This window comes from Mobula hypostoma, chromosome 9, assembly GCF_963921235.1.
Source record: "Mobula hypostoma chromosome 9, sMobHyp1.1, whole genome shotgun sequence".
Lineage (NCBI taxonomy): Eukaryota > Metazoa > Chordata > Chondrichthyes > Myliobatiformes > Myliobatidae > Mobula > Mobula hypostoma.
Window position 1 is genome coordinate 117,734,233 of NC_086105.1, and position 27,755 is coordinate 117,761,987.

Consider the following 27,755-nt stretch of genomic DNA (forward strand, 5'->3'; position numbering starts at 1 on the left):
CAATGTCATGAAGGCAATAGTATGATTTACTTGGTGAATGGTGAAACAGGATTAATAATCAAAAAAAAAAAAATCCCAGGCCATGACATGGACACTGTTGCTGTGGTCCTATGGTCCCAATAAAGCACTGGCTTTATTTTGATGCTTATGATTGGATCAAATTACTTTCTTATGAAATAAATGCCACACATCTTTAGAAGGGCACAGAATTTCTTCCAGTATCTTGAACAATATGTATCCTTCAATGGTCTTACTACTGGTAGATTTTCTGAATTCTGATTTTCTGGTTTAGTGTGTCTGAAGCTTGCTATGTGCTGATTGAGTAATACACTTCCAAATAAACCTCAGAAATACTTTGCTAGATAGAGTTTTTCTTTTAGATGCTTGACCTAAATATGTCTGAAATTTGGTTATGTTGAAGTAATTAGAAGAGATTTTGGGACTAGCATCTGATGCACAAGTACCAGTTTAACCCTGGCAACAAAGAACAAATTCCTGTTCCACCTTATTTATAAGAGGGGGCAGAAATTCACTTGAGGTTGCAGGCACCAAACATGTCTACAGCCAATGTTACATACTGCATTTAATACACATGGTAAGAATTATCATCCATGATCTTTCTTTTCCCTTGTCATGGAATAACATCACAAAAATCAGGAAAGTTTTACAAAGATTGCCATTGAGACAGAGCTTACTGTGGATTTGCATGCCAGTTGAATTGTTACTCCGAAGGATAAGGTATTAATACTGCAAGTAAGCTGGTGACGATAATTTCTACAGATTTGCACTTTTTAATTAACTTGGGTTAATGAACAAGTTATGGAAGGTACAGTATTAATATAATTTAAGAATTTGTGAGCTGGCCATAACTTCCAAGATATAATGGGCTCCTGTGATATTTCTGCATCCTTGCAAGCTGTATGCTGAGCTCAAGCATATGCTTTCCAGTCCCGATGAAGGATCTCGGTCCAAAACTTCAACTGTTTATTCCCTTCCATAGATGTTGCCTGATTTGCTGAGTTTCTCCTGCACTTAATGTGTATTGCTTTAGATTTCCAGCAATAGCAGAATCTCTTGTGTTTATCAAATGCTTTGTATTCTTTGTCTCCATACAAAAGAGCGATCACATTAGTTGTTTGATCTCTGAAATTGTGGCCATGTCAGTCGTTATCAGATCTTAGCAGCCAATTCTCAGCATGATTTTTCTGATATAAATACTGCACACATTAGAATAAATGTGTTGTAATGTCCTTGTGAGGTCCTCCTTCAAGACATAATAGGACATCTGAAGAATAATACCAAAATAAAGTACAGTTTCTAATACTACAAACTACAATTCAGTATTAATTTGATAAGCTGTAGGTGATTTCCTTTTAGTAAGCTTTTGCCCTTGACAGAAATCATATCCAAATCATTCAGAACCTGTTAGAAATGAGAAGCTGTTTGAGTAAGTCACTTTATCACAAAATGGACAGTGACTGAAAAGGACGTGTGATAAGAAGAAATGTATTTCTGCCTCTGTCCAATACATTTTTGCACATCTTATATGACTTAGAAAAGTATCTGAGGTGAGTAGTGCATGTATTCCATTTGATGCATGGAAAGAAATTAAATCCTAAAAATTCTGACAGGGACAATTTTAAGGCCTGCTCCACCGATTAGCAGCCTATAAGATGTGTCAAACTTGAATTCAGCAAGCCAAATTCTTGATAATTGCAAGCACCAGGATATTTTAAAGAGGAGACACACACGTGTAGAAGGGAGGACAATTGCACAAGCCAACTTAAGTCAGGAACAGACATTTCCATTGCAGCTATGCACTGTGGACATAGGCTACTTCTGAAAACCAAGCACATCTCATGTCAATTGAGATTGAGGTAGTATACGGTGGAAAGTGAGAATACTGAATAACTTGCAAAATGCCGCCAGCTGCAGGCTTATAAGGATCATGCAGTAAATCGAAAACAAAAGTTGTACCATGCTCTGAAGAGGAACACACATCAAAATTTGTTATAGCATTGAGCATATACCATGTAAAAATGTTAAACTACTAAAGCAGTTAGGTGGTCGATTTTAATACAGATGTTTACAACAGATCATTCCAAGTGTATGGTGTACACTTTACTAAATGAAAATGTACCACAATATACCAGCAAAATTAATTATTAAAGCCTGTTTTGGATTGACAGCATGCATCATTAAAATGATTTATGCTTCAACTTAACTGAATTGATGAAACTATCACCTCCATGTTCCCAAGACTTTGGAGTAAATCCCACTCTAGTGTATTAACATTCAAAGTAGAGTGACAGTGAGAGCACTCTTTTTCTTCTAAGATATTCAGCTTTGGACAATTAGATAACACTTTTTTTAAAGAAGAGGTTTTTTTTTATCACAGCCTTGGTCCAACCTATGCCATTACAACAGAAATTAAATTAAATGAACACCAGATAATTAAAGATTATGTGAATATGTTGTCAAATTTATTTTTCTATTTTCCAACATAATTCATTAACCCAGTGTAATTAGATTTTAATAAATGTCTGTATAAGTACTTTCTGTCTAGTTTGCTTAATAACAAGGATAAAACTACAGAAAAAAATAATTATTTGAAATATGAATATAACACAGTGGTTGTACAAATACACAGTATAGTTCTATGAATATAACACAGCACATGACATAAGAACAGGGATAACATCTTTGGGGGCAAAGAAACAATAGCCCTAACAAAAGCAAGACAATTTTGAAAAAAAATTATTAGCCTAATACAGCTTACCAATGAGCTTCAAAATGCTAAAAGAAAACCACAGGAAAAAGGAGAACAGAAAACCTCAGGTTGGCATATTAATTAATGTTCTAAAGTGTAGAAGTCTCACTAGATTCTACAACTGTCCGAATACTGTAAATGAAAGTGACAGCTGAAGAGAAGTAACTTTACAATATTCCTGAACACTTTTCAATGTCAGAAGCTACAATAGGAAGTAGAGTGGGAACAAGTTAGATGACTTATTCAGTCTTAAATATCAATATTACTTCTTTTGCATTTGTCATCCTAAAGTGTGGTAAGCCAGTCTATTTCTTCTGCATGTCTGGTGCATTAGTAAATAAAACAATTTTATTCTGAAAATAGGTCCAAGGTTGTGTGGCGGAAACACTGCTATAAAATGAGATTGGGAATGTGGATTTGTCTGGTGTTAAACTTGGCCTAATCCCAAACAGATATTATTTCAAAGAAGCAACTACATAATCCTCTTCTCATTACAGTGCTGCATATGTCAGGTAAAGTATTTTATGGGTTAAATTGCTGTCATCCAAAGACATTGTAGACAACTGAAGAAGAATGTTATTTGAAAAACAAATGCTTTTCATTCAAGAAATCGAAGTCTGCTTTGAAAACAATAGGATGCCATAGATGAAAATTAAAATCTACTAAATTCCACAAAAAGGAAATAATCCTCCTGTTACAGCAACTAAAAAATTGCTACTGAGATTTAATGGGTTAAAATATGATGACCAATGAAAAGCACAGAACTATATCATTCAAAGCACCTTTTAAAATTCTAGGAGGTAATATTGCAGGTTTGTTGAACATTCTCTGCATAGGATTGCATAAAGGCTTAATTAATCAAAACAAAAAGCAAAATCCTGCAAATGCTGAAGACACTCAGCAGGTCAGATAACATCAAGTAAAGAGAGGATAATGTTTCTGGCCAGAATATTCCAGGTTCTGACTGAAGATGATTGACCTAAACTGTTAACTTTACCTTTCTTCCTTAATTGAATAATAATTGGCTACTTGCAAAATTACCATCTGTGATAATAACCTGGCAACACAGCATTACCAGCAATCAGACTTCTTGTGTGTTGGGGATGATGTCTGATGGGAAATCTGACCTGCGAACAGTTATCATAAATCACCGTATAGTTTTTCCTCTCTCCATTAAGCCTCCTTGATACATTGCTAAAGGGTAATCAAATTCCAATATAAGGAAGTTGTTTTGGTTACCCAACTAGACCTGTGAATTTGCATTTGTCATTAGCAGAGTAATCTGCAGAATATCACATTTTCCGGTTGTTAACAGCAACTGTGTTTTAATTAATTAGGAAGAGCTGAGATTTATGTTGCTGTGCATTAAGATATTTCATGAATGCAAACTTAAGTATGAGAAAAATGTAACGGTGGTTTTTGCATTCATTTTTAGTGTTTGTTGAGTTGGGGAAACCCTAAATAATAATAGATTCAGTTAGCCTGCAATGGAACGTTTGCAACCTTAGCAGTAAACAGGTTTCCATGGGTGGACATACAGCTGTACAAGGTGCCCTATTCTGTCATGTAGTACATATTTAATGCTTGAAAGAACAACGAAGAGTCACTTGCAGCAGAAATAAATAGTTCAATGGTCCAGGTATCGTCATTTGCCTTGGAATGCCTTGAGCAGCCCGAATTGGGTGTCTTTGTGATGCATGAGAAGTAACAAAAGATTGGCCTCAACCCAGTAGAGGAGACCTGTTATGTTTTGCTTCTGGCTCTTTTGCAACCTTTTTCTTTTTAGTGGGCCAGGCTAAAAGCATTCAGTACCTGATTCAAACATTATAAGGGAAGCAGAGGAGTAGAGCAGAGTAAATGCACAGCAAGTGCGACAGATGTCTGTAGTCATTTATATTGCCAGCACGTGGGTATTTCTCATTCCTTCCTCTACCTCTCTGGTTCTCCTGGTGAGGGAACAGGAGGCATTTCACAGCCGACAATGAAATCTTGGCAGCTAATTGCAGTCATGGGAGATGCCCTTCAGGTAAGGCAGAGAAAGACTTTAAACAATTAAGGGCAGCTTGTGAGAGAGGGGGGCTGAAATGTAAAGCTCATTGTTGGGATGCTTTTGGGACAATGTGACACTGAATAGCTGCTGCTCCTGCGTTGCTTTTGTTTCTGCTGAATTGCAGAACATAAATTAATACGGAAAGGTTAGTGTTTGTATGTGACTGTTAGCTTGCTTATGAGGACGGGGATTGTGGAACTGCCGGATTGAATGGCAGAGAGATGCAATGTTACAATGCAGAACATTATGTGCTTGGAAGCTGTGTGTTTTGTACCTGTGAGTGTTAACCCTATGAGGATTATGTATTCAAGTGTGCTGCATATATTTCGTTTTAATTATATGAGTTTCTCATTGTGCCGAATGCTAAAATAATATTCCATTGTTCACAATAATTACCTTATTCCCCTTCAGTTTTCTAGCGATGAGGGTTCTATTCCTCCAGCATTTTGTATTATCAAATGTACTGTATTATATTTTTATTTGTATTCAATAATTTATTTCTAGCGGCTATATCTGATCAAATTGAAAAGCTAAATCTTTTTACAGACACGTAAGGTTATTCAAAGAATAAATAACCTATGTTATAGAATCATACAAAAATGTTTTGATCTGCTGCAAGAATGCTAACATATTTCTCAAAGGGTTACAGTAACATTGGTTTAACTACAAAGGAGGAATGGCATTGTCTTTGTGCCAAACTATGGAACTCAGTACATCTAAAACTCTGTTGAGCTTATAAACTATTTAGTATTTTCCTGCTCTTCCATGTAAAGCCATCTGTCGCTATAACAGGATAGACTGTCAGATTCTAGAACACAAGGTTTTTGAGTTTCTTAAAAAGCAGAAAACTGAATTTAGCCAGGAATATCAGTGAGTAGAAGTAATGTGTGCTTTTTTTTGTTATTAGCAAGAAACAGAATTAAAAAGATGCACTAAAGAAATTGAACTGAAGGGAATATCTATTGACCAACATCACGGCCACAAAACTATTTTTTTGCTTTTCATATTCACATATTATTAGTGAAGTACAGAACTCTCCCATGTCCCGAAATAATAAATGTGATCTTCAAGTGTTGCTGTTATTACTTCAAGTTAACTGGAATGCACTTCAACGGAAGATGAATTAGAATCATACACTGGAGGTTATTTACTTAGAGTATTCAGTACACTAATGTGAATTGGGATCAAGATAGACATAATTTGGTTTTATTTATTGATTATTTTTCAAATTATAATTGGATGTTGGTTTATGTATTATAGCTACTAACCAAGCCTGTTCGAATTTCATAATATGCAAATTCCCAATAAAATGGAACAGTTTTTTAAATGAAGATCTATGATCCTTATAAATGTGAAATCTGAATGTTAAATTAAACTTTAATATAAGAAAACAAAAGCATACTTTACATCAAACTGATATGAGTTGTAAATGTTTTGTATTTGAGTGATAAATGCCTGTCAGCTTGATTGTATGCATTGAGTGAGTACTATAAACTGCATTTAATGAAGCACATTTGTTGCTAGAATTAGACTTATGTTTAAGTGATATACAAGGAAGAGAAATTCCAGGCATTGAAAGTAATTCAAAGTGGTTTGATGTAATGTCGTTCTGTGTTTAGATCAGATATCTTGACTTGCATGCATGGAAAACATTTTCATTTTGACTCTATTAGCTAATGTTGATTTCTTCAATGCATATTACATATGCAGTTTGATGATGCCCATTTCATGTTTTGTGATGCAGTGAGATTCTTTTCTCTGAAAGCTTAGAAGAATAAATTTTAAATAATTCCTTTAGTGTGAATGAATAGAACATCTGGCAACTTTGAAATAGTTTATGGTTAAACACAATTAAAGGTAACTCCCAGGATATGGAAACAATGTTTGTGAGTTTGTGACATAACCACAGTGAAAATGAATCACAGGGATGATCAGGAAACTGATGCTTCATAGTGGGGATAATCTTTATAATATTTTGCACTGTTAATTACATTTATCAGGTATATCTGCATTTGTGACAGGGAAACACAATAGCTCTTCAAAATATTTCCATTGTGTACAGTAGTTGCTCAGATATATTGAATGTTTAAATCATGTAACCATCTGGGCTTTCTACTTGTCTGATCCTCAGTGAGTGGAATTTCTCGTGCCTTCCTTTGTTGTTAAATGGCAACATACTGGAAGCTAAAATATCTTACAGAAATGAAGATTAAATTTAAGTGCTTTGACAAATTAACCACTTCTCACCCACTGGTATTTGAATTAAGTGGCGAAGGAGTTGCTTTTTTTGCAAGTGTTTACTTCTAACATACATTGTTCTCAACTTCATCGAAACAGCTTTAAGAGGAAAGGGAAAATTCATTTGGAGTATTTTTGGAGAATGAAAATTAATTGAATTGGAGCCTACATTGTAAACTTCATATCTATGTCATAGGATATTGGCAAATTAGAGCATGGTTTAATTCTTCACAGTCGCTTTAAACATTTAAAAAGAAGACTTGGCATTACAATTCTCTGCTTACCTGGGTTTACTGTGTTACACTCAGGTGAATAGTTTAGATTGTAATTGTTGAATGTACTCTTACAAAGTGAAGCAAATTGAAATTACTTGGTTTGAAAATCAATAGGTCGCTGTGTTTTCTGAACTCACATTAGTGTAATGTGCTAACAGACCTAAGAACCTTGCACCAGCAAATTCTAAGTATGATTTATTGTGCATTCCTGTAGGGTAAACTATTTCCAGTGGAATTAATAATTCTGTGTTTATTATGATTAAATGATTGCATTGGTACTTAATCACCTCCAGGTCCATGTGAAAGAAAAACTTTAGCGTCATGGTCGTGATTAGTATAAATCGAAACTAATATAAACTTCTCTTACTATTAATCATTTTCATCCTCAATCATTCAGTTCTGTAAAGTGGCTCCCTGGAGATATCGTCCCTCGTGGAATAAGATCCCATGTAATCTGCTCTTGGTATGGATCACTCTGACAGCATTATGTCCCCAACAGACAGAACAGCCTCTGAATATGACTCTAGGATTTAAACTTTCTACTTCAGAGTATAAATGACAGTCGTGAACACATATCTATCGCACAATGGAATATTAGTCTGAGACATCAGTTTTTGAAATCCATATTGAAAGAAAGCTTATCTGTACTAAATAAGGATGTTATGCTGTTTTGGGAACCATTGGGATATTCAGGAACAATTAACCTGACATATCAACAGACTTGCCATGTGATATCCTTATTCATTAATAAAGTCTGTGACATACTAATAAATTCTGTACATATTGTTGTATATGTTGACTGTACTCTGTACATATTACTGCACTATATACAGTATGTGCATATATAGTACATATAACTTGTCAACATCTTAATAAACTCTGTGGCATATCCACAGTCATACAAAGGAAGGATAGCTCAGCATACTGCTTAAAGGGATCTTCCACAAGGCAGTTACAGATTTGATCTAGTCTGCTGCCTTACCTCAGATACTTCTCCGTTTCCCACCACAATCATTATACATTTTCGACATAACCTAGGAAACACTAAGCAAGTTAGGTAGTATCAGTGGAAAAGAGAAACAGAGTTATGCCTCTTTACCAGAGGTTCTGACAAAAGGTTTTCATTGTATAATGTTAAGTCGGTTATCTTTCCTTAGTGTTTGCAACACACTGTTTATCAGATTTCAAACAGTTGAAGATTTCATTTCCATTTACTGTGTATAAAGTTTCAGTGGTGATGGACCGTTAGACTACCAGACAAGTATTTTATTTCACTTATGGCTCAACCACTAGATCTGCCTTTTTAGTGAATGAGCAAGAGTCTCTAAATGCAGTGGGGTCTTCATACTTCTGGATCTCAGGCAGACCCAGGTTCAATGTGCTGCTAGGTGTTTGCATTTCAAGTTGTCATGGAGTATTTTTCCTGTCATAGCTATATATGGAACCTGAGACATGGTTTATCCTGCCTCCAACATTGAGGTCACTGAGGCCCTAAATGTTGGGCTGATATATTATCCCTCTCCATACCATTCTCCTGCCTTCTCCCTGTAACCTTTGATGCCCTGACTAATCAAAAACCTGTCCACCTTTGCTTTAAATATACTCAATTACTTAACCTCCACAGCCATCCATGGCAATGAATTCCACACATTCACCAGCCTCTGACTAAAGAAATTCTTCCTCACCTCTGTTCTAAATGGCTTCTCTATTCAGAGACACTGTCCTGTGGTCCGAAACTCACCCTCTATAGGAAACATCTTCTTCTCATCCACTCTATCTAAGCCTCTCAATATTCGATAGGCTTCAATGAGATCCCCCTCCCCCCCCACTGTTCTTCTAAACTCCAGTGAGTGCAGGGCCGGAGCCAACAAGCGCTTCTCATATGTTAACGTCAGCACATCTTTTCTTAGATAAGGAGCCCAAACCTGCTCACAATACTCCAAGTGTGATCTGACCAATGCCTTATAAAAGCCTCAGCATTGCATTCCTACTCTTATATTCTAATCCTCTCAAAATGATTGTTAACATTGCACTTGCCTTCCTTAGTACCAACTCAGCCTGCAAGTTAACCTTTAGGGAATCTTGCACAAGGACTCTCAAGTCCCTTTGTATGTCAGATTTTTGAATTTTCAACCCACTTAGAGAATAGTTTGCACTTTTATTCCTTCTATCAAAGTGCATGACCATTCACTTCCCTACACTATTTTCCATCTTCTACCTCTTTGCCCATTCTCCCAATCTGTCCAAGTCCTTCTGCAGACTCACTACTTCCTCATACTACCTGCCCCTCCACCTATCTTCATGTTGTCTGCAGACTTGGCCACAAAGCCATCAATTCTGTCATCCAAATAATTGACATATAGTGGAAAAGAAGTGGAACAGCACTTGGTAATAGCGGTGAAGCAGAAGAGGCCCTCTTTATTCTCAACCTTTGCCTCCTGCCAGTCAGTCAATCTTCTATATCTTTCCTGTAATATCATGCGATCTCATCTTGTTAAGAACCCCAAAACCTCATCCTTAATAATGGACAGCAACATTTTCTAACCCACTGAAGTCAGACTAACTGGTCTATAATGTCCTTTCTTCTGTCACCCTCTCTTCTTCAAGAGTGGATTGATATTTGCAATTTTCCAGTCATAAGAACATAAGAAATAGGAGCAGGAGTAGGTCATCAGGCCCATCGTGCCAGCCCTGCCATTCAATAAGATCATGGCTAATCTGTCTGTAAACTCAGCTCCACCTACCTGCCTTTTCCCCATAACCCTTAATTCCCCTACTATGTAAAAATACATCTAACTGTATCTTAAATATATTTAGTGAAGAAGCCTCAACTGCTTCCCTGGGCAGAGAGTTCCACAGATTCACCACTCTCTGCGAAAAACAGTTTCTCCTCATTTCTGTCCTAAATCTTCTCCTCTGAATCTTGAGGCAATGTCCCCTAGTTCTAGTCTCACCTACCAATGGAAACAACTTTCCTACTGCTATCTTATCTATCCCTCCCAAAATTTTGTATGTTTCTATAAGATCTCCTCTCATTCTTCTGAATTCCAGAGAGCATAGGGCCAGGCGACTCAATTGGTCCTCATAGGTTAACCCCTTCATCTCTGGAATCAACCTGGTGAACCTCCTCTGCTCCATCTCCAAAGCCAGTGTATCCTTCCTCAAGAATGGAGACCAGAACTGCACACAGTACTCCAGGTGTGGCCTCACTAATACCCTGTATAGTCAGACCATGACCTCCCTGCTCTTGAATTCAATCCCTCTAGCAATGAAGGCCAACATTTTGTTTGCCTTCTTAATAGCTTGTTGTACCTGCAAGCCAACTTTTTGTGATTCATGCACAAGCATTCCCAAGTCCCTCTGCACAATAGCATGCTGCAATCTTTTACCATTTAAATAATAATCTGCTCTTCTATTATTCCTTCCAAAGTGGATGATCTCGCATTTACCAATGTTGTATTCCATCTGTCAGACCTTGGCTCACTCACTTAACCTATCTATATCCCTCTGCAGACTCCCCACATTCTCTGTACAATTTGCTTTTCCACTCAGTTTAGTGCCATCAACAAATTTTGCTACGCTACACTCAGTCCCCACTTCCAAATCTTCAATGTAAATAATAAACAGTTGTGGACCCAGCACCGACCCCTGCGGCACCCCACTCACCACTGACTGCCAACCGGAGAAACACCCATTTATACCAACTCTCTGCCTTCTATTGGTTAACCAATCTACTATCCATGCCAATACACTTCCTCTGGCTCCATGCATCCATATTTTATTTATAAGTCTCTTGTGCGGCACCTTATCAAACGCCTTCTAGAAATCCAAGTATGTGACATCCACTTGTTCCCCCCCATTCACTGCACTGATTATGTCCTCAAAGAACTCCAGTAAGTCTGTCATACAGGACCTGCCCTTTCTGAATCCATACTACGTCTGTCTAATGGAACCACTCCTTTCTCAATGTTTCACTATTTCTTCCTTAATGACAGCTTCAAGCATCTTCCTGACCACAGATGTTAAGCTAACTGTCCTATAGTTGCCCGTCTTTTGCCTACATCCTTTTTTAAAAAGTGGCATGACACTTGCTGTCTTCCAATCCGCCAGGACCTGCCCAGAGTCTAGAGAATTTTGGTAAATGATTACCAACGCGTCTACTATAACCGCCGCCAATTCCCTCAGCACCCTCGGATGCATCCCATCAGGACCAGGGGACTTATCTGTCTTCAGGCCCTCTAGTTTGCTCATCACTATGTCTTTAGTGACAATGATTTTATCGAGGTCCTCACCCATTTTGTTCATAACATCATTCTTTGGCATATTAGACATGTCCTCCACCGTGAAGGCCGACACAAAATAGTCGTTCAATGCCTCAGCTATTTCATTATCACCCAATATCAATTTCCCCTCATCATCTTCCAAGGGACCTACGTTGACTTTAGCCACCCTCTTCTGCTTTATATATTTATAAAAACTTTTGCTATCTGTTTTTATATTTTGTGCTAATTTACTTTCATACTCTATCTTCCCTTTCCTTACTTCTTGTTTAGTTGTTCTTTGTTGCTCTTTAAAGTTTTCCCAGTCCTCCAGTCTCCCACTACTCTTTGTGACTTTGTACACATGGGCTTTTAATTTGATACTATCTTTTATTTCCTTAGTTATCCAAGGCTGGCTCTCCCCATACTTACTGTCCTTGCTTTTGACTGGAATATACTTTTGTTGAGCACTGTGAAAAATCTCTTCAAAAGTATTCCACTGTTCCTCTACTGTCCTACCAAATAGCCTGTGCTCCCAATCCACGTTAGCCAAATCCTCCTTCATCCTGTTGTAGTCTCCCTTGTTCAAGCATAATGTACTAGTTTTAGATCTAACTATCTTATCCTCCATCTTTCATCTGAAACCATTCTAGAATCTAGTGGTTCTTAAAAGATTGTTACTAATGCCTTCATTATCCCTCTAGCTACCTCTTTCAGGATCCTGGCATGTAGTCCATTTGGTCCAGGTGACTATCTACCTTCAGATCTTTCAGCCACTTTTACTCTCTCCTCTGTGGTGATATTCTTCCAGTGGTGTATGTGTTGACCAGACCTGTACTCAGTATTCTAACTGGAGTCGTGATGAAGCGTCCTGATGAAGGATCTCAGCCTGAAACATCAACTGTTTATTTCCTTCCATAGGTACTGTCCGACTTGTTGAGTTCCTCCAGCATTTTCTGCGTATTGTTCAGTATTTAGTTAATGGTTGTATGTAGTTTTAGATCAACCTCTCTACTTCTATGTTTTATGTTTACAAGGTGAGCTTCTGTGTTATACAAGGTATGTAAGATGATAAGAGGCATTGATCGTGTGAATAGCCAGAGAATTTTTCCCTGGACTGAAATGGCTAACAAGAGGGGGCATAGTTTTAAGGTGTTGGAAGTAGGTACAAGGGGAATGTCAGAGATAAGTTTTTCACACAGAAAGTGATGGGTGCGTGGAATGCACTGCCAGCGATGGTGGTAGAGGTGGGTAAATAGGGTCTTTTAAGATACTATTAGATAAGTACATAGTGCTTAGTAAACTAGAGGGCTATGTGGTAGGGAAATTATAGGTAGTTTGTAGAGTAGGTTACATGGTCAGCACAACATAGTGGGCTGAAGTGGCTGTAATGTGCTGTAGATTTCTATATTTCTACGTTTCTGTTTTCAAAATTTTAGAATAGATACTGCCTTAACTACCTTAACCAGTTGTTCTCCCACATGTAGAGATCTATGAACATATACTCCAAGATCCCTTTATACCTCTGTGGATATTCCAGAATATCTTACCTTTGATCCTGTATTGTATTGCCCCTTTATCTTCTCTGTTACTTTGCATCTCATCAAGCTGAATTCCACTTAAGACGTTCACATCCACCTAACCAGTCCATTCACCTGTTCCTGCAACCAAATATTTCTTCTTCATTACCAACCATTCTGCAGTTTTGGGTCATCATGGCTTTTGGTTCACAATTCTAAACTAACTATCCTTAATTAACTTCCTTAAATATTGGTAGACACTGTCAAGATTAGCTTCTGACATTTTGCCCATTGCCAAGAATAGGTTATTGGCCTTTATTGACTTTCTCTATTCCTTTTATCTCCTGTTAAAGCTCAGTGGAGCATTAAAGCTTCCAGGCTTCTGGCACTTCTCTTGTAGTCAGAGTGTAGTATTGGGGCTTATGTATTTCCTCCCCTGCTTTCCTTAAGACCTTGAGACTTATTCCATCTCTGCCACCCCATCCCTCACCCTCACACTCGCATTTCTCATTCTTCCACCTGAATGTCAAGTTTTTTTGATGGAAAATACACACTTAGAACTGAGAGTCTTCAAGTGCAAATTCCTGGTTTTGATCTCTAGCGGGCTGTGATTCACATTGGTTTACAGGGTACTACAAATGGCCAATTTCGATAGCTGAAAGAATGAATACTCACAAACCTTTGGTCACAAAGGGAAGGATACACAGGTACAGGCTGCCCTCCAAACCCAGTTCTCAAAACTCCTAGCCAATAGATGCCACTCTCCGGGTAGACTACTTTTTCTCTCCCAATGTAGTCATAAGATCAAACGATGACAGTAATGTATAGCTCCAGTGCTTCACCATTTTCTGCATGTGAAATTAAACGGAAGGCTGGAATTAACTGTTAATGCCAATCATTAATCGGTCATAGCATTCAGTCAGAGATTGTGGGTGGATATTAAAGGTCTCAGCACAGTACATGAAAAGCAATTTTCTCATTGACCTCCCCAATATTTTGTGTTCAATGAGTGTATCTATAATAGAATGTTCTGTTACTTCTTCCATTGCTATTTCCGGAGACTGGGATGTAGACAAATCAGATGCTGTGATCACGAAATTACAACAGTGGCTATATCATACATAGTACAGCTGCCTTTCTTTCCTGTCAAGGGTAAAAAGGTAAACAGCTGCAGCTTGTCAGCAGAATCTGCGGGAAGGAGATGGATGTTAGGTTGGAAAAAGAGGATCCGATGTGAGCAAGTCTTGTGCCATATATCTTCCAGTGCTTTCACCTGCCATGGCAGTGACATATCCCCTCAAACGGAGAAAAGACACATCAGCAGGACCAGCTTCCTGTTTCCTCCAGTTGCATAGCATCTGCGAGAAAGATGGGAATGTGCTTGTGTTAACCTTGTGGTTTGGGAAGGTGCCATCCATGGCAAAGTGGTGCAAGTTCTGTGAGCAAAGGATGAGGAGGAATAGAAAAGAAAGTTCTACTTCCTCCACTTGTTACTCATTCCATTATGTTATCAGAGGTGAAGGTGTGGTGGTATAGCGGTGTGATTACACTGAAATGAAAAGTCATTCTGTAAATAGTGGGCTCCAGAGGATGAAGATATGTGTAAGAGAGCAGATTGAACTGAGCATTAGGATTCTTAGAAATTCTTGTGAGGTCATTGAATATTTTTCAACATTGCAACGATGTATCAGTTGCTAAGGTCCCCAAACCATCTTCTTTTCATGTTTCATCCCATTGCTTTCAGAGCTGTTGGCCAGATGACTTTCCTTCCCTTCACAGGGACAAAATTTTCCTTCTGGCTGTTAACCACCCGGGCTAGGGCATGCAAAGCTGAAATGATAATTGTAGCTGTTTTCTACAGCTCTTGTGGCCATTTACAGCCACTTTGAAGTTTAAAAAATGCTGTGTATACTATGTTTGGTGCTGCAGTGTGTGGTGGCACTTGCGGGCTATCCTCACCTCAGCACATACTTGGTTGTGTCAATTGTTAATGCAAGTAACCCATTTTACTCCATGTTTCGATGTAAATGTAATAAGCAAATGAATCTAATTTCATCTGACACATCAGTAGGACCCAATTTCCATGAAGCCAAAGCTCCCCATCAAAAGTTGGTGGCCACTCCAAAACAGGCACGTTAAATGGAACAGATTCTACTCCGCATATCACATTCCATCACAGTGAGGTCCTGATACCAATTTCTTGGATTGTTATAGAAGTCTATCTTAACATCTGGGTTCATTATTTTTGGCTTATATTCCAGATTGTAGTGCAAAAAAAAAATCTCTAGTCCCTTGGTATCTCTAATCATATCACACAATTACCTACTTCCATGGAATACAACTGTAGTTTAGTAAGCTTGCCTTGTACTTCAGCTGTTGGAGATCAGGTATCAGGAGTCTTGTAATTCTACCCTGCACTCCCTTCAAAGCCAATATATCTGTCTTAAAATGTAGTGCTGAACATAATATTCCAGGTGAGGTCATATCCAAACGTTGTCTAGGGATTCATTGACTTGATGGCTGATTTGTCAAACTGGAAAAAATAGCACAATAGAAAAAAATGCAATAGTTGAAGGCAAGAGGATGAAAATTTGAAATTTACTGTTGCAAACAGAACAAATTTCTTTAAAAATCTCCAGGTAGAATCCGTCCCTATTTTGTATATGTGGGAGGAATTGTGTGGCATGAAAAGAATTAATGGCATTTTGCTTTGATGAAATCTAGAGTTTTGTGTTGGAATGGATAATACCACCTTTTTCCTAGCCACATACTTCTAATATTGGTGGTAATGCTGTTATTGTCCAGAACTTCCTCGCATCTTGGGGAAACTCATTAATAGGTTGCTCTGTAACATGTCAATGGCCACATTCCTGGGAATGCAGGGATGGCAGAGTGCAGGAAATTGATGCCACTCAAATGGCTTAATACAAGGGAAGGCTGTTTCCTCCATTTGTACCAGTGCACTTGTGATAAAGGAATTGAGGAACTCATGAGGAAAGGAACTTAGGCATGGAGGAGTATGAGCACTTTCAACCATCCCTTTGCTTCCACAGATGTTTCTTGACCCAAGAGGTTTCCCCAACTATTTGGTCCTTTTTGCTTGGGTTGATCTTTTCTCATAAGCCAAAATTTTTCTTTCTTGTAAATCTCATCTTCTCTGGAACGTTTATTGTGATGTGAGGTTCTCAAGCTGTGAACTATTTGTGCTAAAAATACTTCAAACATAACCTCCGTGATCCTGTATTTCTGCACCCAGCAACTAAAAGAGAGAATTATGTTAAGTTTTTTAACTACTTTTAAGGACCTGTGGACATACACTCCAGGGTCTATGTTTTCCCTGCACGGCACAATATCCTTTCATTTATTATGCATTCTCTTCCCTTATTGCTCCTCCCCAAATGCATTGCTTGAAGCTTTTCCAGATAAATTCCATCTTTTACATTTCTACACAAATAACCAGAAAATTTATAACTTCAAGCAATGTTTTTGAATCAGCTGCAGATAACTTCTCCATGTGTCGTCCATTTATGTTTAAATCATTCACATATATAGTTTACAAAGTGCAAGGGACCAATATTAAGACCATCAGACCATAATCAGAGGAGTAAAATGAGATAATATGGCCCATCAAGTCTGCTCCACAATTCCTTCATGAATGATTTATCAGTCTTCTAAACACTATTCTCCTGCCTTCTCCCAGTAACTTCTGATGCCCTAACTAATCAAGAACCTATTGACCTTTGTATTAAATATACTGTACTCAATGTCTTGGCCTCCACAGCCATCCAAGGCAATGAATTCCCCAGATTCACCACCCTCTGGCTAAGAAATTCCTGCTCATCTCTGTTCTAAATTGACGTCGCTCTATTCTGAGGCTGTGTCCTTTAGTTCTAACTCACTCACTATCGGAAACATCCTCTCCACATCTGCTCTATCGAGACTTTTCAATATTAATTAGCTTTCATTAAAATTGCCCCTTATTCTTCTAAACTCGAGTGAGTACAGGCCCGGAGTAATCAAGGGCTCATTATATGTTAACTCTTTCATTCTCGTGAACCTCCTCTGGACCTTCTCCAATGGCAACACATATTTTATTAAGTAAGGGATTCAAAATGCTCAAGGTATTCCATGTGCTGTCTAAGCAATACCTTTTAAAGCCTCAGCATTACATCCTTACTCTCATACTCTAGTTCTCTCAAAATGAATGCTGACTTTGCATTTGCCTTCCTTACCACTGACTCAACTTGCAAGTTAACCTTGAGGGAATCCTGCACCAGGACTATCATGTTCCTTTGCATCTCAGATTTTTAAAATTTTTCTCCCCATTTAGAAAATAGTCTACGCATTTATTCCTTCTACCAAAGTGCATAACTATATACTGCCCTACACTATATTCCATCTGCCCCTTCTTTGCCCATTCTCCCAATCTGTTTAAATCCTTCTGCAGACTCTCTGCTTCCTCAACATCACCTGCCACTCCATTTATCTTTGTATCATCTGCAAACCTGACCACAAAGCCATCAATTCAGGTATCTAAATTATTGACATGCCATGTGAATAGAAACCATCACAAAACTGACCCCTGTGGAATACCATTAGTAACCAGCAGCTAATCAGAACAGGACACCTTTACTCCCACTCTTTGCCTCCTTCTAGTTAGCCAATTTTCTATCCATGCCAGTACCTTTTCTGTGATACAGTGTGATCTTATCGTGTTAAGCAGCCTCATGTATGACACCTTGTCAGAGCCTTCTGAAAATCCATGTAAAGAACATCTACTGATTCTCCTTTGTCTATCCTTCCTGTCATTTCCTCAAAGAATTCCAATAGATTTGTCAGGCATGATAAGCATGCTGACTTCAGTCTATTTTATCAAGTACCTCCAAGTGATTCATACCTCATGCTTAATAATGGACTCCAACATCTTTCCGACCTCTAAAGTCAGGCTAACTGGCCAAACATTTCATTTCTTCAGCTTCACTCCCTTCTGAAAGAATGGAGTAACATTTACAATTTTCCAGTCCTCGAGAAACATGAACCCTGTGAAACCTACTGATAACAGTCTTCGAGTTCCATGAATAGCCGCCCTCTGTTTCCTGTCTCTGAGCCAATCTTGGGTCTTATTTACAACTATCTGCAGGATCCCATGGGCTTTTGCATTAATGACTGGATTGCCAAACATGACTTTGTCAACAGCCTTGCTGAAATCCCTATAGACGGCATTAAATAAATTGTCTCATTGACTCTTGTTACCTTTTCTAAAAATAACGTAAACTTAGTCTGACAGAAACATTCCTTAATATTAGAAAATATGAATTTGGCACAAGGAGAGGCAACTTAGCCCATCAGACTATTTATGGACTGCCTTTGCTTATTAAGATCCATCTACCTGTGCCTTGAAAATATTCAACAATTATGCTTTCCCCTCACTATAAGGAAGAAATTCCCAAAGCTGTATGATCAATTGAAAGAAAATATTTCCTCATTCCCATCTTGAATGAACATCCCTTTATTGAAGAACAGTGAAGCCTAGTTCTAGATTTTCCCACAAGAAAATACGTCTTTTCATATCCACCCTGTCAAAACAGCATAGGATCAACATAAGAACATAAGAAATAGGAGCAGGAGTAGGCCATCTGGCCCATCGATCCTGCTCCACTATTCAATAAGATCATGGCTGATCTGACCATGGACTCATCTCCATCTACCTGCCTTTTTCCCATAATTACCCTACTATGCAAAAATCTATCCAACCTTGTATTAAATATATTTACTGAGGCAGCTTCCACTGCTTCATTAGGCACAGAATTCCACAGATTCACCTCTCTCTGGGAAAAGCAGTTTGTCCTCATCTCCATCCTAAATCTACTCCCCCGAGGCTATGTCCCCTAGTTGTAGTCTCACCTACCAACGGAAACAACTTTCCTGCCTCTATCTTATCTACCCCTTTCATAATTTTATATGTTTCTACAAGATCTCCTCTCACTATTTCAAACTCTCGGGGATTCAAAGTTATGCTTCCAACTTTTCCTCATAGAGTCAATGAATCAGAGTATGGTTTCAGCAACAGAAAGAGGTCAGTAGGCCCATGAAGCAACAAATCCATACTCAGGTGCTTATCTCCCCCCTTCTAAATGAATACTTACACTGCCCTTTAGAATGATTCCAATAATATCGTATTATTATATATACAATATATATTCAGGGGAGAGCAGAAGATGGCGGCGCGACACAGCGCGCACGGCTGCTCCGAATTGATATCGTATTTGTAAATAGGTACCGTGCACAATCCTGATTTGATGGAGACAGACGTGAGAAGCACTGAGGAACACCTGGAGAAACTTCTGAAATGCCTGCTTCGCTGCTGTTGCTACTGTGCACTCGAGAATCTCCGGAGGGGAAGGCCCCAAATCCTCGGCTTTGCCTATTGCCTGTTGCCGGGGCTGGGGTTGAAGCGCTTGGCAGAGATAGTGCTCGTTGCTCGGTGTCGGAGCGCTAGTCGGAGGCGCGAAATTTTCGGACGGACTCAAGAGTCGGCTGTGGTCGGGTGCTTCCAGGGTGCTGCATCAGCAAGTTTGCTGCGCTGGAAGCTCATGGCAGGGAGAGTTTTTCTTCCTTCTACCATCTGCGTGAGATGATGGCACTTTTGAGAGACTTTGAGACTTTTTTTTTAAACTATGCCCATGGTCTGTTCTTTATCAAATTACAGTATTGCTTTGCACTGTTGTAACTATATGTTAAAATTATGTGGTTTTTGTCAGTTTTTTTAGTCTTGGTTTGTCTTGTGTTTCTGTGATATCATTCTGGAGGAACACTGAATCATTTCTTAATACATGCATTACTATATGACAATAAAAGAGGACTGCGTGTCCTCATAATCTAATCTAAATATAAAAAATATTCAAAATTCAAAGTATAATTATTATCCAAGTATGTATGCATTATACAACTTTGCGATACATCTCCTGACAGGCAGCCACAAAATAAAGACACCCAAAGAAACTATAAAAATAAAGAAGACCGTCAAACATGCAAGGCTCAGAGAAAAAAAAGCAACAAATCATGCAAACAATAAAAACAAGCAATGAGTGTTCAGAACTGAAGGCCACGAGAAGAGTCCATCCAAAGACCCTCAGTTCAGCACACAGCTGAGTAAGCGCCATGGAACAGCAAACTGGACCAGCTCATCCCTTGCCTTGGAGTCTGACACCCTGACGTTTTCGACCTGGCGCAGTTGTCCAAACTTTGAGTTCAGTTGATTCGATATGCTCTCAGGCATTGACCCTGTACCCAACCTTTCCAATTTGACTCAGTGCTTAATTCATCATCCAAACACTGGGTTTTGTCGCTTCAATATGCTGTGTGACCTGGACCCCTCTGCCTTGATTTGGCCTGCACCTGACCTTATGACCTTAAGACCTTTATGGTCTTACAGGTGTATGGGGTTGAGTGGGATCTGGCATCAGCCATGATGGAATGGAGGAGCAGACTCGATTGACAAATTCTGCTTCTATGTCTTATGGACCTTTCCAAACACAAATTTTGAACAAATCAGCAAGTACTTACCTATATTTACTTGTTTATTATGGCATAATAGGCTATTTAACACAAGGTTCATGCTGACTTTCTGCAGACCACCCTGTGAGTCGCATTCCTGATTTCCCTGTAGACCTGCAACTTGTTCTATCTTGTGTGCCCATGAACTCTCCATTTGTTTGTCTAACACTTACCTACACTAAGGGATAATTGCCAGTTGTCAATTTATCTTCCGGCCCATCTTTGGGATATGAAGGAAACCAGAGCACCTGTAAGAAACCCGTACAGTCATAGTGACAATGTGTAAACTCCATCTAGGTGATGCACAAGATCAGGATCAAGCTGGAAATTTGAGATAGCAGCACTAAATGAGTCATTATACTGGGTTCCCCTTTATTGCCAATATTGCCACCATTTTGTTCATACAATAGAAAATGTTAGCAGGCATCACTCCGTAACAATCTGATGGCCTGAGCCACAGCAATCACCTCTCTCGATTCATGTAATTGTCTGGAATATACTTAATCTAGATATGATCATTTATCTGCATTGATTTATGTACTGATAACATATTCTTGGATTTTCTTTGATTTTACATAACAGTAATTTTATATAATCTCTTTTTAATTTCCTAATTTATTTTATAATTTCACCACCACTTTCCACCACTTCTAGGTTTTCTGCTGTATTAAGTTCTTAATGTTTTAGTGTTTCCTTGCCTTTGGTTCTGCGCTCATTTTCATGCAGATAGCTTCTTTCCTTTAGTTAATTTAATGATCTTTTTAACAGATATGCCTTTACACAGCTCTAAATGATACTGGGACCATTATTTCTACCCCTTTCCTTAAATATTTCCCTCTCTTATTTGAAAATCATCTGACCACCAATGTTAAAATGTCCCCGTTTAAGTGTCGAACTAAATGTTGTATTTTGAAGTGTTTGCTGTGCCTTCAGCTCTTTTGCATTTTTCTCTATACTCTTTGTGTTTAGTATTATAGCAATGAGCTCAACCAGATTCCATTTTTAGTCTATTTTCTGACATTCGTTTTCTCTTCTTTCCAGCTCTCTTACTGATCTTCCACCTTCAAATTTCCAGTTTTGCTTTGCTCTTTGTTCAGTCTATGCTCAGATTTTATTTATCTACTCAAACCATCCCCCGCAGCCCAAACCCATGATGACGGTGGTCCTGGACTTGTCGAGATACAAATTGTCCCACCTGTATAGGTCCCATCTCCTCCAGACCAAATCACAATACCAAAAGGATCTAAAGCCCTTCATTCATCACCATCTCTTTTGCTATAAATCCACTCCATTCCTATTTTCTACTCGCTAGAACCAGGCACCAAGAGCGATCATGAGACCATTACCTTTTGAGGTCCTGCTTACTCTCTAACTTCCTTAAATCTGCCTGCTAGACTACCTGTCATTGGTACCAAAATAGACAGCAACCTCTGTGTGTTCATTCTCCACTTCCCGAATGTTCAGTACTACCCTTAGCCTGGCACCCAAGAGGTAACGTATCAGATAGGAATCACATCTGTAACTCTAGAACCTTTTGTTTATTTCCTCAGCTCTAGAATTCTCCATGGCTGTTGCTCTCTTGGCTTTTCTTCTCCCTCTCTTTTTATCTCTATGTCTGACAGGAGTAACCTGTGGACCAGAACATAGCCATGAACTAAAGTAGGCAGTAGAGTTTAAATGGGTGCAGGCTTACAAATTCTTATGTGCTGGAGACCAACCCAAAGTAGGTTGTAAGGCATCTGTATAAATTTCAGTACCAGACTGGGTGAGACAATGGCTGAAGTGGAATGTGATGAAGTAAATTATCTTTGCTATGAAGTGTTGCACGATTTAAGATAAGTTACTTCATAGTCAGATTTTGAACTCAAACAATTGTTGTAAGTCAAATAAAGTCAAGTTTATTGTAATTTAACTCTATGTAGTAAACCAGAGAACTTTTCTCTGGACCAGGGTGTAAAGTACAGTAGTACACATAACATGCATATACCAGACAAATAACACACATTTGGAATTGGAAAGTAGATATTCTGATTCTTTCTTGGTTCAGTTTAAGTTCAGACTCATAAACTTTTCACGTAGGTTTCCCAAGAGTTTTTGAAGCAAGGATCCTCACCTCTGGACTTCCCTTCACATTTTGAGGGGGCTTTAAAATAACCTTGTGGACCTCGGTATTTTAAGGAAGTCATGTAATGATCAAGAGCTCATTTATGAGGTTGACAGAACAATATTGTCAGGTTTCCCTGTGTAACACCATGCTGAAAGTAACATTGCCAGTTTCACACGGGGCTTATTATTGATGTGTTGCGAGTTCTCCTAGTTACTAGCAGCTTCCCCAGTGGGTATGATATTTACAGGCAGCTCCTACAGGGACATCCACAATTCAAACAAGTCACTGCTAGCTACAGGGGAGAGCCACTAATCACTGAGTGAATGCTGCAATAACGAGAGAAGTGTAGGGGAGGCGGGAGTAGCAGGTGAGGGAATAGTGGAACACTGAAAGGCTGAAGAAGAAATTTGCTCAGGGAAAGAATGTCCTTTGTATAAGATAACCACAGGGACCATTTATGTATCCCTGGCAGAACATTGCCTGAGAGGTTTCTATAATGATATAGAATCATCCAGCACTGAAAGAGAGCTTTCATCCCACTGAGTTCAGACTGACCATCAAACATCCATTTGTTTCAATCGCATTTTTTTGTTCTCTCTATATTCCTGCCAACACCCTCCAGATCCTACTACTCATATACACACTAGGGAGAACTGCCCTAACATCCTAGACACCTTTGAAATGTGGATGGAAACCAAAAAAAAACATATAGCAAGTGACGTAGTCACAGGGAGACAGCATCGGAGGTTGAGGTTGAATGCGAGTCACAGGGGCTGGGAGGCAGCAGTTCTTGTAGCTTCACCACTTTATTTGAAGTTCATGAAGCCTGTGCCCTGTGGAAGACTTCAATGCAGGCAAATTTGCGGAGGGAGAAGTAGATGAAGTCTTTTCTCCTTGAGTTTGGAATTTGGGCGACATCACTAAAGCAGCAGAGGACAGCAAATTGCAGGATGTGGCAGATAATGACAGCAACAACCTGGAAATCCTAAGTCTAGGAACTGAGAGTGGCCCTCACTTTCTTCATCATAAGCACAACTGTCAAGTCAGACAAGCAAATCTGTTTCTCAAGTGGAAGGATGTCACTGATCTCACAGAGGACAGAGTTGATTTGAATTTTATTTTGAATATTCGATTTTTAGCTAGCACCATTTCAGAGGGATGCATTTAGTAGAACATGGTTCAAGGATTCAAAAAACATTTATTATCAAAGTATATATACAGAATACAAATCTGAGATTCATATTCCCACAGGCAGCCAGGAAATAAAGAAACAGCATGAAACCCATTCAAGAAAACATGAAACATCTACTGTGCAAATGGCAAAAAGCAAGCAAACTATACGTAGAATATAAAATATCAAAGCAGTAGTGTTCAGTTTAGTTCAGTTCAGTAGCGCGCTGCAAGCCAATGCAAACTGCAGGGCCATTCTTTACCGAAGCACCCAGTGTGCATCAAACTGCTCAAAAACAGCAGAAAAATAGAGTAACCAGAACCCAGAAACAGAAAAGACCATTAGACAATAAGATATAGGAACCAAAGTAGGCTATTCGACCCATCAGGTCTGCTTTGCCATAAAATCATGGGCTGATCCAATTCTTCCAGTCATCCTCACTCCCCTGCCTTCTTCCTATACCCTTTGATGTCCTGGCTAACCAAGAACCTATCTATCTCTGCCTTAAATACACCCAATAACTTGGCCTCCACAGCCACTCGTGGCAACAAATTCCACAGATTTACCACCCTCTAGCTAAAGTAATTTCTCCACCTCTCAGTTCAAAATGGACGTCCTTCAATCCTGATGTCATGCTCTCCTGTCCTAGCATCTCCTACCATGGGAAATAACTTTGCCATATCTAATCTGTTCAGGCCTTCAAACATTCAGAATGTTTCTATGAGAACCACTCTCATTCTCCTGAACTCTGGGGAATCCAGCCCAAGAGCTGCCAGACATTCCTCAAATGGTAACCCTTTCATTCCTGGAATCATTTTTGTGAATCTACCCTGAACCCTCTGAACATGTAACACGAGCAACCAGAGTCCAGAAACACACGTAACATGAGGACCCAAAGTCCCGAAACAGATGCCCATGTTCTATAAAAAAATAAGTAATGTCCTTTGTCAGATCAATGAAATTGCACAATCTCCATAGCCAAATAATTTGTGCTGAAAAGCTGTTGATGTCATACTGGGCAGCTTTGCAGTGATGAAATAAATGCTAAAGAGAATGTTAATTCCACTGATAAAAAAACTTAATCAATTTCATGAGGCATGGCTTCCTTTGCACAAAGGCATACTGACGGTACCTAATTAGTTCTTGTCTTTCCAAATGCAGATAGATCCTTTCTTTCTAAATCCTCTCCAATGACCTTCGCACCACTGATGTTAGGCTGTCTGTAGCCTATAGTTCTCTGGCTGCCCTATTATCCATTTTTAAGTATTGGCACATTCATTACCCTATTTCAGTTCCACACATAGCCATCAAAGATGTTTTGTGAGACAATTCTGTTGATTCCAGTCACCTATATTTCTGTTATGTTTCCTTTAGTTTCCTGCTTAAAACTTCAATGATTTTGAATCCAGAGTTCTTTAACCAAGTACCTTTACCTGTCATCCTTACCAGAACATGAATGCCGTGAACACTTACTAACTTTCAATTTAACAGACTTTCACTAGTCAAATGTCATACTTCCCACTAACACCTGTAGCCGAGGTTCATTTCAGAAATGACCCGGAGATGGGCTTTGTTAATTTGATCTCCCACTTTCTCTTGAGCTTCATCAATGGCCAGATATGCTTTTGTGAAATATAAGTAATCAAAAATAGGGTTGTGTTCCTTAATTCTGATATTGTGGTTCCCATCCCTGGCCCTTGTGCACTTTTTGGGGCAATGTCTATGGTGATAAAATTGATATTTAGGTTACATGTGTTTCCAGGACAGGAATCATACGCGATGATACAGTCCCCCCATTTTTACGATGGATCTCAACAACGTAGGAGAGACTGCCCTGCTGGATCTTTTGTATTCCTGTTGTACAGGACCAGAATCATGTTTTCAATCGACTATATATGATTCAGTTTCGATAAAATGAACAGCATGGCTATTCTTTCTCGACTGGATCATGCAGTGAATAATAAAAAGATAAAATGTTTACTGGAATTTATTCCCGAAGCATTTATTGAGCACAGTGCTATTTTTCAGTAATGCCATCTCTGATGGTTTAAAGTGTATAAGGACATGAACGCCCCATGATCATTTAAACCTCAGAAAGTCCCGGAAGTGATACCACTAGACATTATAGTTCTAATGTTTATAAAATCTTAGAAGTACCTCCTCTTTTTCTACAGGAACTCATTTAGTTCTGGGGTGGGAGGAACAGACACTCTAAAAGTATAGATTCCTGGTCAATGGCATGTGATTTTTGGCATTAAAAAATCTGTTGCTAAATTGGATTTGTTGATGGGACACAAATTTAAATTTAAATGGTGACACTTTTGTGTAGCAGTTAATGCAATGCTTTAGAGTGGTGAATCTGTGGAATTTGTTGCCACAGGCTGGCACGGAGGTGAGGTCGTTGAGTGTACTTAAAGCGGAGGTGGATTGATTTTTGATTAATCAGGGCATGAAAGGTTATGGGGAGGAGGCAGGGGAATGAATTTGAAAGGGAAATTGATTATCCATGATGAAATGGCGAGCAGACTTGATGGGCTGAATAGCCTAATTCTGCTCCAGTGTCTTACAGTCACACCAGCTGTAAGATTAGGATTTGATTTCTGCCACTGACTGTAAGGTGTTTAAACATGGGTTTCTTCCTTGTGCTCCGCTTTCCTCCTGAATTCCAAAGATGCTTAGTTAGGGTTAGTGAGTTGTAGCCATGCTATGTTGGCAATGGAGTTGCGGCAATTCTTGCAGTCTGCCCACTACAGTTCCCACTGATTTGATTTGATGCATTTTCTTGTATGTTTTCACCTTTCAATGTACATGTAACAAATAGAGTTAATCTTTAAATGGTGAGATGTACCAGATGTTTTACTACTGACCGACTTGACATGAGCAAAGCCAGCATCCACATGAAGCATGCAAAAGAGGCAAACTATGACAAGATTCGGTGTGCCAAATCAGTTTGGTGGCAGCACCGCCAGTCTAGAAATTAACGCCCTTTATGATGCCCTTTCAGACACTTGTATTCAGGCACAGAAATGATCCTGACATGGGGTCATTAATTACTCCAAGGTTGGCTGCACATTGGTTTCTGTTGACTATTATCACAGTTTTAAAGAGTCTGGTGTTTGGATTAAACTTTAAAGTTACTAAAACCTGCATTTTTGTCCTTTCTTAATGGCTGCAACACATCCAAATTGCTCCCAACTATCAATAGAGCAGTGATAATTTCCCTCTGGATACAGTGTGACTGGGAAAATGGATAGCAGGCACATTGAGCTAGACTGACTGCTTGCATGAGAGTTTGAAAGACTTTTGAGGAACATAATACCTGCTCCACATATTCAAAAAATTTTCAGTGAGGCATAGCATATGGAATCTCCCAAAAATCTAGTCTCAAAGCATTTCTCTTTAAGTTGTAAGGCCTACCTTGACTTGATGCAGTCTAAGTCATGCGTGCCTCTCTCAGTAAAACACTGTTTTACCCCTGTTGAAACAAGCAGCCTCTCGGCAGTACAATTAGTGTAGAATGCTATGATGTTAATTAACAGGCAGCACAAAATGAGGTGCTGCCTGCATTGGAATTCAAAGGTTGCTGTTTAATACCCATCATGATATCAGTGCCTATTAGTGGGGACTATTGAATTTAGTGCTTTTAACCTAGATCATCTAAAGTCAAACCAAATGATGCTACTACTCTTATTTCCCTGCATATTTTTATTAGCTCGAGGGAAATGGAACACAAATGAGTATTTGTTAAAAGAGAATGTTCTCCATGGAATAAGATTGCCTTCAGTCAAAATAAAAGAAATGTGCACTG

General features: G+C 38.9%; 1 protein-coding gene across 2 annotated transcripts in view; it reads left to right on the forward strand.

The window, feature by feature from the left end:
* rbfox1 (RNA binding fox-1 homolog 1) overlaps window positions 1-27,755 on the forward strand; it is a 1,583,823-nt gene that overhangs the window by 20,207 nt on the left and 1,535,861 nt on the right. The window contains exon 1 of one of the 2 annotated variants that reach the window (XM_063058996.1): window positions 4,629-4,796. The exons of the other annotated variant lie outside the window; for it this stretch is intronic. Coding sequence (XP_062915066.1) covers window positions 4,752-4,796 — 45 coding nt within the window. The 5' untranslated portion in view covers window positions 4,629-4,751. Of the gene's footprint in view, window positions 1-4,628; window positions 4,797-27,755 lie in introns of those variants that run through there. 2 annotated transcript variants of the gene reach the window in all.